The 17,507-nt window shown below is 40.5% G+C and overlaps 2 protein-coding genes across 3 annotated transcripts in view; both read right to left on the minus strand.

Moving 5' to 3' along the window:
• The window catches only part of numb (NUMB endocytic adaptor protein), a 50,813-nt gene extending 39,726 nt beyond the window's left edge, over positions 1 to 11,087 (minus strand). For both annotated transcript variants that reach the window (XM_034858646.1, XM_034858645.1), the window contains exon 1: positions 10,894 to 11,087. The gene's annotated coding sequence lies outside the window, so the exon portion shown is untranslated. The remainder of the gene's footprint in view (positions 1 to 10,893) is intronic.
• A 3,592-nt stretch (positions 11,088 to 14,679) lies between these two features.
• galnt16 (UDP-N-acetyl-alpha-D-galactosamine:polypeptide N-acetylgalactosaminyltransferase 16) overlaps positions 14,680 to 17,507 on the minus strand; it is a 34,185-nt gene continuing 31,357 nt past the window's right edge. Inside the window, exon 15 of the mRNA XM_034859122.1 lies at positions 14,680 to 15,519. Coding sequence (XP_034715013.1) covers positions 15,376 to 15,519 — 144 coding nt within the window. The 3' untranslated portion in view covers positions 14,680 to 15,375. The remainder of the gene's footprint in view (positions 15,520 to 17,507) is intronic.

Consider the following 17,507-nt stretch of genomic DNA (forward strand, 5'->3'; position numbering starts at 1 on the left):
GAGGCTAGATCTCATCTTAGATTTTGGATATCGCAATATGAGTGTGGGTGTCACGATGCCAAATATTCAGTAGTCGTGCCAATGCCAGTAAACAACGTGATTTTTGATGCCAATTTCAATGCCACGGTAAAAAAGGATTTTCTAAGATTCCATGTACTTTAACTTGAAACATGAACTTGTTTCTTACAATATTTGAAGAATATCAAAATGTCATAACAAGATATACAAAACATTAGGGGTGGGGGAGAAAAAAAATCAATACATCATTGTGTCGCAATGTTTTCATTGGCAATACTGTATCGATACAAGTATGGACGCCAAGTGTGGATCTTTTATCATACATGTGCTGGTCAGTTTGTTTGCTTGACAATCCCATTTTGCAGCAATAACATTAAAGTGAGATGAACAAACAGAGAAACGTTTCTTTTTAGATAAAAACAGATGTTGACAAAATTTCCTTTTGGGGACGTCAATTCAAATTGGGAAAAATTTGGAGTTGGAAAAAAGGTTATAAATTGCAATATATCACAGAATATTGCAATATATGAATAACGCAATAATATGGTATTGTGGCATAAGTATCGTGAAAATATCGAATCAGGAGGCGTCTGGTGATTCCCACCTCTACAAAACATGTGCAATAGAGAATAGAACAACATAATCAAGTGCATTTAATGGTCCTTCTACCATTAGTGTCCCCAGACACACTCCAAGCTTCCAGGCATCTTTTCAAAAGCTACTGTGCAGAAAGGACAACAGCGTTTCTAACCGTTGCGTGACCGGAGATGTTAACCCTGCTTAAATATTGGAGATGTATTTGAAAGATGGAGACAGCTTAGAGTCTCTTCCTAGCGGCCTACCTATAATCATTGTATATTCAGAAATTGTGTTTTAATGATACAATGATGAGATGTGAATAAATTAATTAATTAAAATAAATGCAATATTGAGCTCTTATTCCTGTTACCACACAGTTTTAGGCATATCTTCATTTACCTTCAAAAAGGAAAGTAAAAAAGAAAACTCAAAAAGTATTTATTTATTATTTATTTATTTATTTATTTATTTATTATCTTGGCCAGGACACTCTTGGAAAAGAGATTTTTAATCTCACTGAGTTTTTCTTTCTGGTTAAATAAAGGTAAAATAAAAAAGTAAAGTGGGTTGTATTGACGTCAGGAAACATCTAACCAAACCGGTCTTGTGAGCATGAATGTAAATGAGCCTGTACTATTCAGTGCAGCTACAGAGCCATTTGCTCATTTTAGGAATTCTTTTCACGTAACTGAGCTCCGCTCTTTGTACCCTGGTTGGGCTGTCAAGCCGAGGAAGACTGTAGAATACCAAGTTACGCAACAGATTAAGTCAAACTGCTTGTGCTACCTGGCTATTTCACCTGCAGACTTATGAACAGGACTTCAACAGCTACTTTAAACCTGTGGGAAGTCTTAATGGCAAATGTGTTAGCTCTTAGCTGTGTGGTTAAATTAGAGTAGTGAACACAGCACTGCCTCTGGAAATACAGGGGACATTTCAAAAAGGTGTAGGAAAATCTATTTCTGTAGTTTTGTGGTGTGTGTGTGTGTGTGAAACTAGCCTGGAAAGCACCTGTGAAGGTGTGAGGCTAGACTATGAACTCATGTCAGTAAGAATGAGATAATATCAAGTTTCATTTTAAAGACACCATGATTCTTCTGACCTCATAAAGACTAGTGTTGATGTAAGCAATACTCTCTAAATGGCAAGCAACTTATTCCATGACTTATTCCATGCTGTACTGTTGTGTCAGTGCCAGGAATAATTCAGCAGTCATGGTGTTAGGCTTCTTTTTCCAAAAACGTTAGATCACCTTTCTGAAAGAGTTCAAACGTAGAAGGCTGTAACATTAACATAAGAAGTGATTTCACCATGTCCATTCACACATAGCCAAGGAGCCGACCAATGAAGCCCTTCGTCTGCAGCCAAAGATCCAACTCAGGCAGGCAATGAAAGCTTTTTACATGTTAGGGCTTGGGCAACCGTTGACGAGGAAGCACGTAAGAAACTATCATTTAATCATGCTTGAGCTAGTATGACGGTTGTGAGCACATAGGTTTATATTCCCACCAAGAACTAAACCACATGATGTCACTGACCACCACACCTACAAGCAGAGAACAGAATCTAATCGGTGAGTATAGAGATCAGATGAACGGAAAACCTGCATGGCACACGACCGAGGTGTCCGTGTCACACTCAAGGAAGCTTTTCCAAGTCACACGGCTGTAGGAAACATAATGGTTGCGGGGTTTGAACTTGTGACCTTAGCATTATTGATCTAAAAAAAGGACTGAGCTCTACCCAGAAACCTAATTTAATTCTATTTGTTTTAGTGGACAAGGAAAGGATTGCCATGCCCTGTCATGTCTTGAGAAAAGCAGGTTTAATAAAGCCAACAAATGACTTTCCCTCCTTGGCCAAAATCGGGATTCGGGGCAAGCAGGAAGAGGCAAAGAGGACTGCAGAGCATCAGAGAATGGAAAATTACCAGGGCTCTACAGTCAGCTGGGCACCTTTGATCAGCCAGAGCCGAGGCGCCAATTACTGTGGGATAATCGGCAGTCCTCAGAGGCCCGACGAGCTGCAGGCACTGTGGGCACAACGGGTCAGTGACCAGCAGGCAAAGGCCTGGTCAACAAGGCTCACAGAGCCAAGAGCCGGCAGTGCCCCTTGCTGAAATGCTGCATGAAGGCTGCTGAACGGACATGCAGCACAGCGAGGCAATTGTTCCCCTCCTGTCGACTCAGCACAGTGGCACTCTCACACGCCAGACATCCCTCTCCGCAGACCGCTTGGTGGTGGAGGAATGGTGCAGTGATGGGGGAGTGTGTAAATCGGTGACTGCCTATGTCTCAGATTCTTCACACGCACCCTCTCCGCGAAACATACGCAACATACGTAGAACAAATGTGCACACGCATGCTGCTGACACAACTGTCCCTGTAATTATGTGGTAAACAAAAAGCTGCAGCGCTCAAGAAAGTACTTGCTGCACAGTGATGCAACACACAGGAAACACATTCCTCGCCACCCCTCTCCACCCCTTCCTACCCAGGAAGAAAGGCTCAACTACCTGTCCAAATGTACTTCACATTATCTGAGAGGAATGTGGACTGACAAAGTAAAGTAAATTAAACTGTAGCTAGGTGTCCGATGCGAGACAACTCTCTTTTTTGAGACATGCATCGCTGTGTGAGCGCCTTCCATTTACTCCGGAGGACGTCCTACGGCTTGTCGTAACCTCTACTGGCCATTTCCTTTGCGAGTTCCTGATAAATTATGGAATTTCTTTGATTTTGCTATCTAAAATAGGCGTTATATTTTGCTAGTAAAATAAATTCAAAAAGTCTCTTGTTTCCTGGTTCGTCCACTTAGATCTGTCTTTGTTGACACCCGCCACGTGTGCAAACAGAGCTGAAATACTGGGTGGAAATTAACTCTTCTTCACGTCTTCGTTTTGTGGCAGGTGGCAACCATAAAATGACCTGAAACTTAATCGCAATTCATTATTTATCTGGCAAATAACGTTTCCCTCAGCGTTTATCGCATAAGCCGTATATCGACCAAGATAAAATCCGATGGACCTATTTCCGTTGAGTTTATCAAAATTCTATCAAAATTTACAGTTTCAATAAGAATTTTTCATTTGATATCACCTAATTCAGATAAAAACGTGTGGATGGAAACATAGCTACAATGACCTCTCCAACAATTTTTCCCCCTCTCACTTTTTTCTCACCAATAGTCTGAAGTGTGACACAAAGGCGGACCGGCAGCAATGATTAATAGGCTAAATGTAGCCCCTCTACTGGGGGCTGAACATGATAGTCAGCTCATTAATAATTGACATCTTTCTTGTGCTGGGGAACGTTCATCATCGATTAGGCTGCTGTGCGGCTCTTCCCTCCACTGTCAACAATACAGCGATCTGAAACAGTTTATACACCTCTACAACAATTTCTCCTTAGTCACTTCTGCAATAATGAAATAACTCTGAATCGTTTGCCTACTCATATCGTACAGTTATCTAACAGAAACACAGTAGCCAGTGGACTTTGGATCAGAAACACTGCAGTTACACAACAGCCAGTATCGGTCCAAGTAAACCCATGTGGGCAGCATACAGCTTCCCTTTAAGCCACAAGTCAGCAGAAGAGTCTGATCTCAAAGCAGTGAGAAACAAGAGATGTTACACTGGAGGGCAGAGAGCTTGTTTATGAGACCATTTGGATAAAAGATTGATATCATTTTCAATTTTCAGACTGACAATTCAAAAGCTTTGTTTTGATCTTGACACCAAAGTTGTATTTCCTTTGATGCCTAATTAAATGAATTTACAGTTTTATATTACATTTTTTACATTAAACAAATCACTCAAAACATACCATGCACCTGTGCAAAATGCTGTCGTAACACTATCAACTGAATCTTTGCCTGAATGTAATGAGCTACATCAGGCACTGACAAAATTAGGATTGAAGTCATTTCTTTAAAGAATATGTAAATATGGCCATAAACTGACCAAAAACATTCAATGGTTGCTAATTTTTTTTATCAAAACTACAGACAATTGTCCGTACACTTAAAGTATTAAGATTCAATAATTTATTGTTTTAAATTTCCAGAGTTGGACTTAAAAACACAACCAGGAGAAAAAAGAAAAAAACTATTAGAAATATTTAAATTATTTGTGAAAGTTTCTGAAGCTCCAGAAGCATACTGCTGGTGGATGATCTTGAAACGGGTACCTAAACTGCACACTTTGGTACACAATTGGCAAGCAAGGAGAGTGACAATAGAAGGCGGGGCTAAGAAAGGCCAGGAGGAAGCAACAAGCAGACTGTCTGCTCAGCCATGTAGAGAGCTAATGGATCACTGTCATCCATGCTGTGGACAGGGAGTTATTACACCAACAACACACTGGGATGTTAACATTAGGGCTTACAGGGGTACTGAGCAGTGAGTTTTCTCAAGCCAATACCAAAATCGGATTGTGTGTCACCCACGTCAGACAATGCTTTTGGACATGCTACAAACGCAGCGGCAGGTCAAGCCTTGTACATGTCTAAGTAGTATGTGGTAAAACGTTTTTACCAGCCGTTTGGTCGTACAACGTAACAAACCTCAAGACAAGATCAAAAATCTATCAATTCCTTACTCAAATATTGGTGGTAAATATACAGTAGTATTGGTGGACCTTAGAAGCCAGAAAGAGAGAACCAAAAGAACAAGGGCAGAAAACGTTTTAATCCCGAGCCAAATCCAAAACTGGTTCCCTAGTTGTATTCCCAATTTAAGGTATTTTATACTTATTGGTGAGTTTTTAAGTCAACTATATAGTTTTGGTAAAGGATAGGGTCTTGGACCGCTGGATAGCTCAGTTGGTGGAGTGGCCATCCATGTGCGGAGGTTTGTTCAACGCAGGGGGACCGGGTTCGGCTCAGACCTGCGGCCCTTTGCTGCACGTCGTTCCCCATCTCTCTCCCCTTTTGTGTCTTCAGCTGTTCCGTCAAGGGTAGAGGCCAAAAATGTCCAAAAAAATCTTTCAAAATAAAAATAAGGATAGCGTCTTTGTGAGGTGACAAACATACGTCAGCCAAAAGTCTAACATGTCTAACACAGTTAATAAGTTCCCACCCTGTGAGATCCACCACCGGTCAGCCTGTCCTGGGTCACTCCTCATTAAAGCAGAGATCACAGGACTGAATAAAGCATGAGCTGTTCCAGCGCAGGAGGCTCAGGTATCACTCTATAAAGGGGCCCAGAGAGACAAAAGGAGTCCCTGAGCCCCAAACCATGCCCGGGGAGGAGTGGTATAGACGCGAACCCGAAAGGCAACTCCTTGCATTTAGTGACGCACCCCCCAACCCTCCCTAATCCACACAACAGCCAGGCCAAAATGAGGAGCTTAATGCCCCTTGGACCCAATTAAGAGCTAAAGATATTGTCCCAAATGGGGACACTCAAAGAACAGCGTTCAAAGCGGTAAAACAACATGGAACGCCCACTGCTTTTATTTTTTTAAATGAACACTGACAAAGCCAAATACTGCAAGTAAGAAACAACCTACAGATACACATACTGCATGTTTGTGTAAAACAGGGAGATTAAGTGCACTGTGGTAACATAACTAGTCTTAACTGACTGTAGACAAAGAATGCAAAGTGCTGTGGAGGGAAAATGTTGCATTGCAGCTCTGGTTGTGACTGTGAGTAGTTGCTTATATTGAGAGTTGCTTTTTGATTTGTTCTAATGCATTGTCAGCTCCTATAGTCCACATATGATAGCATGCTAGATAATGACATGTGATCTGTTTGTTGGGGTTGGTTGTTGTACTAAGCACATACGGGCGGCTGTGGCTCAGTGGTAGAACGGTTGCCTGCCAGTCGGAAGGTTGGCGGTTCGATCCCCGCCCCTGCAGTCATTGTCAAAGTGTCCTTGGGCAAGACACTGAACCCTGATGTGTGTGAATGTTTATCTAATGAGCAGGTGGCACCTTGTACAGCAGCCACGGCCACAGTGTATGAATGTGTGTGGATGGTGAATGTTTCCTGTAGATGTAAAAGCGCTTTGAGCAGTTGTTAAGACTGGAAAAGCGCTAAATAAATACAGCACATACTATGGAGACTCAGGTTTAGGAGCAGTCAGAACAATGCAACGAATATAAAAATGTTTGGTTTGCTAACATCCTAACCTAAAACATGGCCCAAGATGCTCCTTAGTCTTCATTTTGTGATGAACATTGTTTGTGTACAATCAGCTTTTGAAACAGACTCACAGGGTCATGACCAACAGCAAGAATGCCCCTCTGTAGAAGAGGATGAGGATAAGGGTTAGCAGTACCAACAAACACATCAAGAGGGTTCAATCCAACTCTGAAGTTCCAGCGTACCTATTTTAGGCTACTTATGTTGAAATAGGGTCAGCTGCACATTTGAGATCCTGATTCTAAAACCTCCCCTCTGGTAAAATCTTCTCAGTGTCTCTGTTGGACCCAGTCCCAATCAGCTCAGCACATGGAGCCCTAACAAGTGCAAACAGCAGCCTATGCCTTCTTTCTATTGATGCAAAGGATACTAGTTCCTATATGGAACCAGGTGGTGGTGGTGATGATGACATGAACATGTGACCCCTCAAAGCATCACAAGAATCATTTTACATGTAATTTAATGAACAGGTAACTGTTTTCTCTGTGCTTAGCCATAGCAGACATGTCTATTTTGGTGCATTTGTGTACACATGTCATATTGAGTCACACTGTGCACAAGGGCTTGCAAGTAGACTGCAGACAGCTTTTATTTATTCATTTTTTTGACTTACCATCCCAAAAGGTATTTTTTTTAGCAGAGCAGAGTAAAACAAAATCAAAGTCTAGGTCTTGTAACATGTCTGCATTCTTTATCATAACCGCCGACATTCACGCCGTTAAACACACACACACACACATTACATTCTTACTCCTAATGAATGATAACACTTGGACGAGAACCTTACTTTCAGGCCTCTCCGTTTACATGTCCTTATGCTCACCTTCACCCACTAACCAAACTATGTAAGCAAACAATTGCGCATTGTATTTAACCAATCCAAATATGCCTGGTGGGCTCTCACTTCTGTTGAGCTGTGATGTTGACAAAAACCACAAGTTGTGGATGACAACATCAGCCAGCACATTCAATGGCCCGCATCAAAACTTCAGCCAAAAGCAGTGGTGGAATGTAACTAAGTACATTTACTCAAGTACTGTACTTAACAGATATTTTGCTGATATAAATCTAGATTGTGATTTTTTTTTTGGCAATATTTTCTAAAATCAAAACTTCAACTTAGATCTTATCAGTATCAAAATACATATCCACTTTTTTTGGGGTGGTAATCAGTGGTAGTAATGATAGAGAGACAAGCACGGCTCTCTCTCTCCTCCCCACCCGGATTTCATCCTGTTGGTCCGGGGATTGAACCAACGACATCCCGGTCACAGGCTCGCTTCTCTAACTTTTAGGTCACCACTGCCCCTTGGAAATGAATGTCAGTCTGGCTGACATGTCATGTGCATTCTTCTTAGAATTTTGTTTTTGTTTGAAAAAAATGTCTCATGATATATTGTCTCTAGAAGTATATTATCAACCTTTGTTTTTGTTAAAGATGGAATAATAAATAGCAATACTTAATACCATCAAATCACTATAAAAATCCAATCGGCACCCATGTATCGTGAAATAATTGAATTGGGTCAGCAGGGATATCCTAGGGATATGCCCCTAGCCCTAGCGCCATGGCAGAGTATGTAGATGAAGGGCGGCTGGCTTATGCATATTTTTTTTTAACAGGATGCGCGTGCAGTCAAGAGCTGGACACATTGTCCCGATCCAGACCGTTTGATGATGCAAAAGAAATCTCCCGTTCTTGTCATCTCATATCTATTTAGTTACCGCTGGACTGAATGCTAAGCTTACATTGATGCTCACTCTGCTTTCACCATAAGTGGCAAGAAGCGTGACTATCTCGCTGCTAGCAGGGGACAAAAGTGAAGGCCTTTGACTGCGTCGTCATCGCGCAGCAAGTTTATCTACCCATGTTGCATCACTACTCAGCATTCACATGTACAGCTCACTGCCAAGAAAGGGCCTCTCCTTTGAGAACAGTGTGAACTGCTGAGAGTAACGCGGGTTTCTTCCACAGAGTGAATCACAAAGCTTTAGATGGGGACTAGCTGTTGCATTCTCCTGCTCTCAAACCGCTGAGAGACTTGCACAGTGGGTTTGATGGCAGATAGCCAATCTTGCCTCCCTCATTCTGCAGATGAGTTAAGCTGTAAGTTACTTCTAACATTTGGGGTGGAAAGAAATAACTCTTATCTCTTTGGATGGGAAAGACAATTCCCTTCCAGAAGACATATACAATTTCCAAATGGTTAGAAATACTTTGTACCATCACCATAAATACTTAGCAACAGTAGAGAACTAATCATTTATTCAATTAGTGGATCACAAAAATTAAACTGCAACTGTTTTGTTACGTAATTGATTTGTAATTTCAGTGACTTTCGAAGCAAAAATGCCAAATATTAGCTGGGTTGAGTGTTTCCAATGTGTGGATTTTATGCTTTTCTTTGTCACATCTGAAAGAAAATGAAATATATTCGGGGTTAGGACTGTTGTTAGGATTATATAACAAGCAATATATGTTATATATGACCTCATACTTGGCTCTGGGACAACGCAATGTGCATTTTTCACCATTTTCCGACATTTCCCGGCCAAAGCAATTAGAGAGCTCAATTGGCAGATTTGTCAAAAATTAAAATAATTTTTGGGTTGCAGCCCTCTAAACCTGTACCATCACTTTAATAAAGATTAAAACTTTCTGATTTTCTCCTCACAATGGTAAAAACAAAACAGTGGCATGTAACTAGTGTTTTACATACGTTATGATGCCAAACGGAGCCAAAGTCAGTTTGTATTATAAATGAGTTACAAACATCACTACCACCCCATTAACAAAACAACAAAGTAATGACTCAACAATTATGGCTAATGGGAGCATCCACATGTGGATGCTGTCCAATAAGCGGGATGGTTCAGTCAGATGGGCAAGCTGTTGTGGCAAATACCCAATCCATCACAGAGCTACCTTTGTAAAGTCTGCATGTTTATGAGGTTTATCTGATCAGTTGTTGTGCTAAGAAGCAAACTCCCATAAAGCTGTCTTTTTTAACCTTACGTTTCGATTGTAACCGCGCTGTTGTGACACATGGTTACAAAAGTGCCATGTCACGAAATTGCAAATAAATACAGCCTGCATTAGGATTGATGACAACACACAAGTGGTCCGTGTGACAATCTAACAATGATGTGCTAGCTTGGTGGCTCCTAAAGTGGGGTCGGGGACCCCCAGGGGGGCAAAGCTAAAAAGAGAATACCTTTATTTTCACTATAATTCCATCCATAGGTGACACAACGACAGAATGTATTACTATTATGGTCATGGGATTCATATAGACGTGTTAGCTGAAATGAGAATGAGGTGTGTTCGTTGTTGGGATGTCCTGTTTATCAGACGTAAGGAATGTACTTTTAACTGAAAATGTGTGATGAATGATTACGAAACATGTGAGTTGTGCTTTAAGATAGGAACCTTTTTCATAGCAGATTGTATTGCCAAGCATAGAAGAGACGTGGGGATACTTTAAGAACGAGCTGTGAAAAAAAACTATCATTTTGTGAAATAAATAATAGAATGTTGAAATACTGCCATTGAACTGTTGCCGTCTTATAAGCAAGTGAGGGCTGAACACTTCGTGTGCATGACACGGAAAAAAACACAAATCTAATTAATCATACACTTTCTGTAATAAAACATCTAACAAAACCCCTGATGGGAGCCCGCAGTTTCATTTGTGAAGATGTAGGGGTCACTTGACGTTAAAAAGTTTGGGAACCACTGTGCTGTCTAACATTTATTTCATCATTTTAGTCCGAGCTCGGTTCATTATTTTCGCTGAGTAATGTTCACCTCTTAAAGTTAACCAGGTAAGTGTAGCTACTTAACTACATAACCTTAGCTAGCTAAATAACCTCTTAGCCAGTTCGGTAGCGCAAAGGAAGACCTGTAGGTCCCCCGTGAAGGATGGTTAACACCCTCACAGTTTACATTTTGCTCAGTCTTTTTTTTCTACTCAGGCTAGCGAGCCAGCTCAAAGCCATGTAATTGGGACTACGGGGAGCTAAGAGCCGTGCGGCTAACATAGCTGCGTGTGCCGCATCCGAAAAACACAAGCTAGTGCTGCTTAGCTAGGCGAGCTAACAAGCGTAACCAGACAGGCTAATAAAGACATACATTTTTCAGACCTACCTGTGACCACCGCTGCGACCAGAAGATGCACCGTCAATGCCGTCACCTATGTTCCACGAACCGTGCCGTGCCGAAATAATTCAAATTCCACAGAAAGAGTCGGAAGAGACGCTCGCAGTCCAATCGCTTCAGCCACTGCCGCTGAATGGCTGCTACACGGAGACTCAACCAAACCTCCTCCTTAGCAACGGACCGCCTCCGCGCGACCTCATTGGCCGGCGCGTGCAGATTTGAGATGATCGATAGTCGGCAGTGCAACCTGGATAAAGCAGGACTTTTACTGCATTTCTGAGCCTAGTAGACTACAAGGAAGACATTAGCTCAAATACCTCAAATTAAAATGACTACAATTAGCGTAGGCCTAATTATTACCTGCTGAGTCCAGACCAAACCACTATTTGATGCTCCATAAAACAACTTATCAAGGTGCTTGCTAACAGGTTGTCCAATTTTGTGGGAACAATGTCACTTGAAAGATATCTGGGAGTTATCCACTGGGTCCTACCTCCATGCACATTTCAAAGTACATACAGTAGATAATGTAATATCATGCAACCAGGGCGGACTGAGTCACCAGTGTCCATATATCTTAGATAAGTTGAAGAATTGTTCAGATAAAAGTAGCAATACAAAAGTCCTGTTGTAAAATTGCAACAGAAAAGTACACAAATATGAACACTATCAGCTAAATGTTGCCAATATAAAGTATCAAAAGTAAAAGTAGGCTACACATAATGAAAATTACCTGTCAATGTGTAAGTAGCATGGTACTCTGGTATTTGGTTGAGGTGGAGCTAATTTGAATGACATACTGTAGGTAGTTTTGATCTATAATGCATCAACTCTTGTGCTTCAGTTGACATGAAGTTGATCTTTAAATGCACAGAGTAACTTGTAACTAAACTCGGTCTTTTGTCCAGCTCCTGCCCTGTGTGCCTCCACAGCGTCCTCCCCTGATGATGAAACCTGGGCCCCTTCAGAAGGCCAGGAGTTTATCAGCATTAACTTGCATTCCTGGCATAGCTAAGAAGCCTACTAAGCTGCAGCGTGACACGCTGTGTGGCCTTGAAGGTTACAAAACCAACAGAGGAAAGAAAAACTAACAAAGTTGTCAAGCCTGTTATGCAAATCATTCTCATGCCAATGTCTTTCTTTGGAGATGTGAATATCTCTCTCTCACAAACACACACACACACACACACACACACACACGCACACACACACACACACAGTTGTGTCTCTATCTTCTTATCACTGTTGCTCTCATTTTATTCTTCATTATCTTGAATCCATTCTTCTTTATGACTCTTACTTTACACAAAGCCTTCACACATCAACCTGTCAGCCCTACTATGTTGTTGAGAGCCTCTTACACATCTGTGACGATCTTCTTCCCCCTTGTGGTCACTTTGTGTAAATTCAGCTACACAACTGCTCAATAACTTTTTTCTTTTCTTTTTTCTGAAATCTGTTTTCATGGTGTTTGATCTGCAGAGCAGAACTCAGATCTTTCACTTTAGTACCAAGTGTAGAAATACGCTGTTAGAAGTAAAAGTCACGCATTCAAAATTTTATTCAAGTAGAAGAACAAAACGTTTGCACCAAAACAAACCCAAAATACTCATTATGCAGAATGACTCATTTCTGAATAAGACACATTATAAAATGTTTAATGCATGAATGCATCACTTTAATGCTGCAGATGGTGAAGGTGGAGCTAATTTTAACTACTTTACACACTGCTGAAGCTGAAACCCATACTAATATATCAGAATGTTTTTGTTGATTGGGTTTTGTATTAATAAGCAAAGTTTGCAAAGTACTTATTAGTTAAAGCTGTCAAGTAAACGTAGGAGTAGGAGTAGTAAGTGGAGTAGAAGGTATAATACTTCCTCCTGAAATATAGTGGAGTAGAAGTATAATATAGCATAAAATGGAAATATTCAAGTAACTCACAATTGTAGTACAGTACATATGTAAATGTACTTACGTAATTACTTTCCACCACAGAAACTTGTCAAATACATGTCTAAATGTGGACACACTCACATGTCCATCACTCACATGTTGTATTTACATAGTCTTTCATGACTTTAGTAACACACTTTTAAATTTTTGGGGGGCCTTTGTTCCTTAGGACAGCTTAGACATGAAGAGCCGCAGGTTGGAATTGAACCTGCAACTACTGCAGCAAGGACTGAATCTCTGTATATAGGCCCACACTTTACCAGGTGAGCTACAGATAACATGATGAGGTCATGTTGACTTCATGTTGATGTCATGTTGATGTCATGTTGATGTCGTGTTGATGTCGTGTTGATGTCATGTTGATGTCACGTTGACTTCATGTTGACTTCATGTTGATGTCATGTTGATGTCATGTTGATGTCATGTTGATTTCATGTTGATGTCATGTTGATGTCATGTTGATGTCATGTTGATTTCATGATGATGTCATGTTGATTTCATGTTGATGTCGTGTTGATGTCATGTTGATGTCATGTTGATGTCATGTTGATGTCGTGTTGATTTCATGTTGATGTCATGTTGATGTCACGTTGACTTCATGTTGACTTCATGTTGATGTCATGTTGATGTCATGTTGATGTCATGTTTATTTCATGATGATGTCATGTTGATTTCATGTTGATGTCGTGTTGATGTCATGTTGATGTCATGTTGATGTCGTGTTGATTTCATGTTGATGTCATATTGATGTCATGTTGACTTCATGTTGATGTCATGTTGATGTCATGTTGATGTCATGTTGATTTCGTGTTGATGTCGTGTTGATGTCGTGTTGATGTCGTGTTGATGTCATGTTGACTTCATGTTGACTTCATGTTGATGTCATGTTGATGTCATGTTGATGTCATGTTGATTTCAAGATGATGTCATGTTGATTTCATGTTGATGTCATGTTGATTTCATGTTGATGTCATGTTGATGTCATGTTGACTTCATGTTGACTTCATGTTGATGTCATGTTGATGTCATGTTGAATTCATGATGAAGTCATGTTGATTTCATGTTGATGTCATGTTGATGTCATGTTGATATCATGTTGATGTCATGTTGATGTCATGTTGATTTCATGATGATGTCATGTTGATTTTATGTTGGTGTCGTGTTGATGTCATGTTGATGTCATGTTGATTTCATGTTGATTTCATGTTGATGTCATGTAGATTTCATGTTGATGTCATGTTGATTTCATGATGATGTAATGTTGATTTCATGTTGATGTCATGTTGATTTCATGATGATGAAATGTTGATTTCATGTTGATGTCATGTTGATTTCATGTTGATGTAATGCTGATGTCATGTTGATGTCATGTTGATTTCATGTTGATGTCATGTTGATGTCATGTAGATTTCATGTTGATGTCATGTTGATTTCATGATGATGTAATGTTGATTTCATGTTGATGTAATGCTGATGTCATGTTGATGTCATGTTGATTTCATGTTGATGTCATGTTGATGTCATGTAGATTTCATGTTGATGTCATGTTGATGTCATGTTGATGCCATGTTGATTTCATGTTGATTTCATGTTGATTTCATGTTGATGTCATGTTGATTTCATGTTGATGTCATGTTGATGTCATGTTGATGTCATGTTGATTTCATGTTGATATCAGAATGGTTTCTTTGTAACATCTTTTTATTGTGAAGCGACAGATTTAAGCACTGCGCCAAAGACAGATTTCCCCTCTGGGACAACAAAGTGTTTTCTATTCTATAATATTCCAACTTATTTTGCAAATAACCAGAACAATAATTCCTTTGTTACCACATTTTATTTTTCAAACAACATATGGAGTACTTGACACAAAAACCAAGCCATTATCTGCTTCAAATATTTACAGAAAACTTTGTAGAGAGACAGAAAAGAAAAACAATCTTTGGGTCTGACCATGCAAAACAATAAATAATCTTCGTGACAGTGCTTTGCATGGTGCTTTCAAGACTGCTATTCAGCAATAATAATTAAAAAAAGCTCAGATTTTGACTTGGCTATACATAAAGCTGCCCTGGTCCACACAGTCATCACAAATGCCTCAACCTAAGACTAGGCAAGAATACAAGCACTGAGTAGGACTCCGAGTCAGGTCCACCGCAACACATTTGCTACAGTACAGTATGCACTCATTCGTGTTAAGGGCAACCCACACTACTCCAATTTTAAGCAAATTGTTTACCAGGATATACTGTAGATACAGAAATGATAAAGTCAGTGGTGCAACAGTTTTTCAGTGAAAAGCTTAGATTACGTAGAACTGCAGCATCCTGGAAGGATGAAGCACTGTACAGAAAAGACCTGCCGAATGTCTTCAGCGATGCTCTCGTGTCCCCATTGACCAGGAGCGCCAAGATGACATCACAGAAGTACAGTTCATTTCCTCCCTCGGCACGACGAGAGACTGACAGTCCCCACCCCTCCTCCTCCCCCTCCCCCTGCCCCGGCCGCTGGGGCTCAGGTGATGATTTGTGGCTCCCAGGACTGGCTGGCCACCAGGGGGCGACACTGAGTGGCAACCAGAGGGCCTGTCGGGGTCTGACTGTCCAGGCACAGACCACTGACCATGTGCTGCAGAGCCGTGCCTTTAGGCTTCCACTTCTAAAAGAGATTCACAAAAATAATAAAAAAAACATCTGTCAGGTCCTTTTCATAGAATCAAGATGCACAATTCATTTGTCTTGGGCACTTACCCCAACGCTTCAGCGGTTAAAAAACAACACATACAACATGATACAAATAGATAGCAATAATAGGACTCCAATGGCAATACACAGCATGGTTTCACACAGTGCATATACAGTAGTTAAACATTTTAAGAGAAGATGACAGTAACTACAATATTCAAGCCTTCTCAATAAAATAGTAAGAAAATAGACAATAAGCCTATACCAAATACACATATGTATAAATGACAACACCATAAGCCCATCATACACCTCTCTCCCCAGCACAAAGCTTCTTAGGAGCCCTCCAGAGAGCTCAGGTACTTTCCCCGGGACAAATAAACCCAGGAATAAAGGAGTTTTTGAATCCGTTTAGTCTGCAACAAGGACTTGTCCCCCCTCCTCCTGCCAGAGGGCAAGCAGCTCATCCTGACCATTCTACTGGCTTGTCTCAGAGTGGATGATGGATCAGGGCTCTTTAACACCAATCGTTTTCCATGCAGTATCAATCACTCAATCGGAACAACATATTGTATACAGCATACATGTCCTCCTCTGGTTTTATTATTCCCTGATTATGAATGATGTAAACCAGCACAGCCTGTTCATGTCAGTGGTGAGGCATGGCCCCAGTCAGCCCTGGGTAACCGTAGTCAGAGGAAGGATTGATCTGTTGAACTAACAGTGGAGAAACCCTAGCAGAGCCAGCTGTAGACGCAAGCAGGCTGAAGAAACTATTTGTTTTCACTGATAAAATGTTCTGTCTGCCATTAGTTCAGAGTCCAGCAGAGGTAGAATGGAACTCAGTACGCAAAGTAGTACAGTATACAAATGTGCAATACTTTATTTCATGTTCCTTTATACGTTTGTCTCACTATATATATTTGTATTTGTGTCTTTACAAATTAAGATTCTTAAATTCAAAACAAAAGATGCACTCTAATAGATTAAACAACCCAGTAGTACATCAATTAGTTAAAATAAACACCACCTGGACCAACAGCACCTTTAACATCAGTAGTAATAATCTAACATATGAGAGTACAACACTCACAGAGGTCATTTCTTTTGTTATGTGTACTTTTACTACTGACTTTTACTTTGAAATAATTCACATATGTAAGTTTATGTAGGTGTAAAAGTGTCTGTATTGTAGCTTAAAGGTCTCATGGTATGAAAAGGTCACTTTATGAGGTTTTCTAACATTAATATGAGTTTCCCCAGCCTGCCTGTGGTCCCCCAGTGGCTGGAAATGGTGCTAGGTGTAAACCGAGCCCTGGGTATCCTGCTCTGCCTTTGAGAAAATGAAAGCTCAGAGTGGGACTGGCTCTAGTGGCCAGAATTCTGCACCAAGGCTGAACATTGGGAAAGAGACTTCAGATACAGCATTAGGGACCACTAAGGTCTATATAAAAGAGACTTCAGATACAGTATTAGGGACCACTAAGGTCTATATAAAGAGACTTCAGATACAGTATTAAGGGACCACTAAGGTCTATATAAAGAGACTTCAGATACAGTATTAGGGACCACTAAGGTCTATATAAAGAGACTTCAGATACAGTATTAAGGGACCACTAAGGTCTATATAAAAGAGACTTCAGATACAGTATTAGGGGACCACTAAGGTCTATATAAAGAGACTTCAGATACAGTATTAGGGGACCACTAAGGTCTATATAAAGAGACTTCAGATACAGTATTAGGGACCACTAAGGTCTATATAAAAGAGACTTCAGATACAGTATTAGGGACCACTAAGGTCTATATAAAGAGACTTCAGATACAGTATTAGGGGACCACTAAGGTCTATATAAAGAGACTTCAGATACAAAAAGGAATTTGAAAAGAATTTAGTAGCAGAGATGAGTACGCTCTGTTATTTGTCGCGTAGCATGGAGCGCCGTTTAAATAAAATAAGGA

Source organism: Etheostoma cragini, chromosome 20 (genome assembly GCF_013103735.1).
Source record: "Etheostoma cragini isolate CJK2018 chromosome 20, CSU_Ecrag_1.0, whole genome shotgun sequence".
Taxonomy (NCBI): Eukaryota; Metazoa; Chordata; class Actinopteri; order Perciformes; family Percidae; genus Etheostoma; species Etheostoma cragini.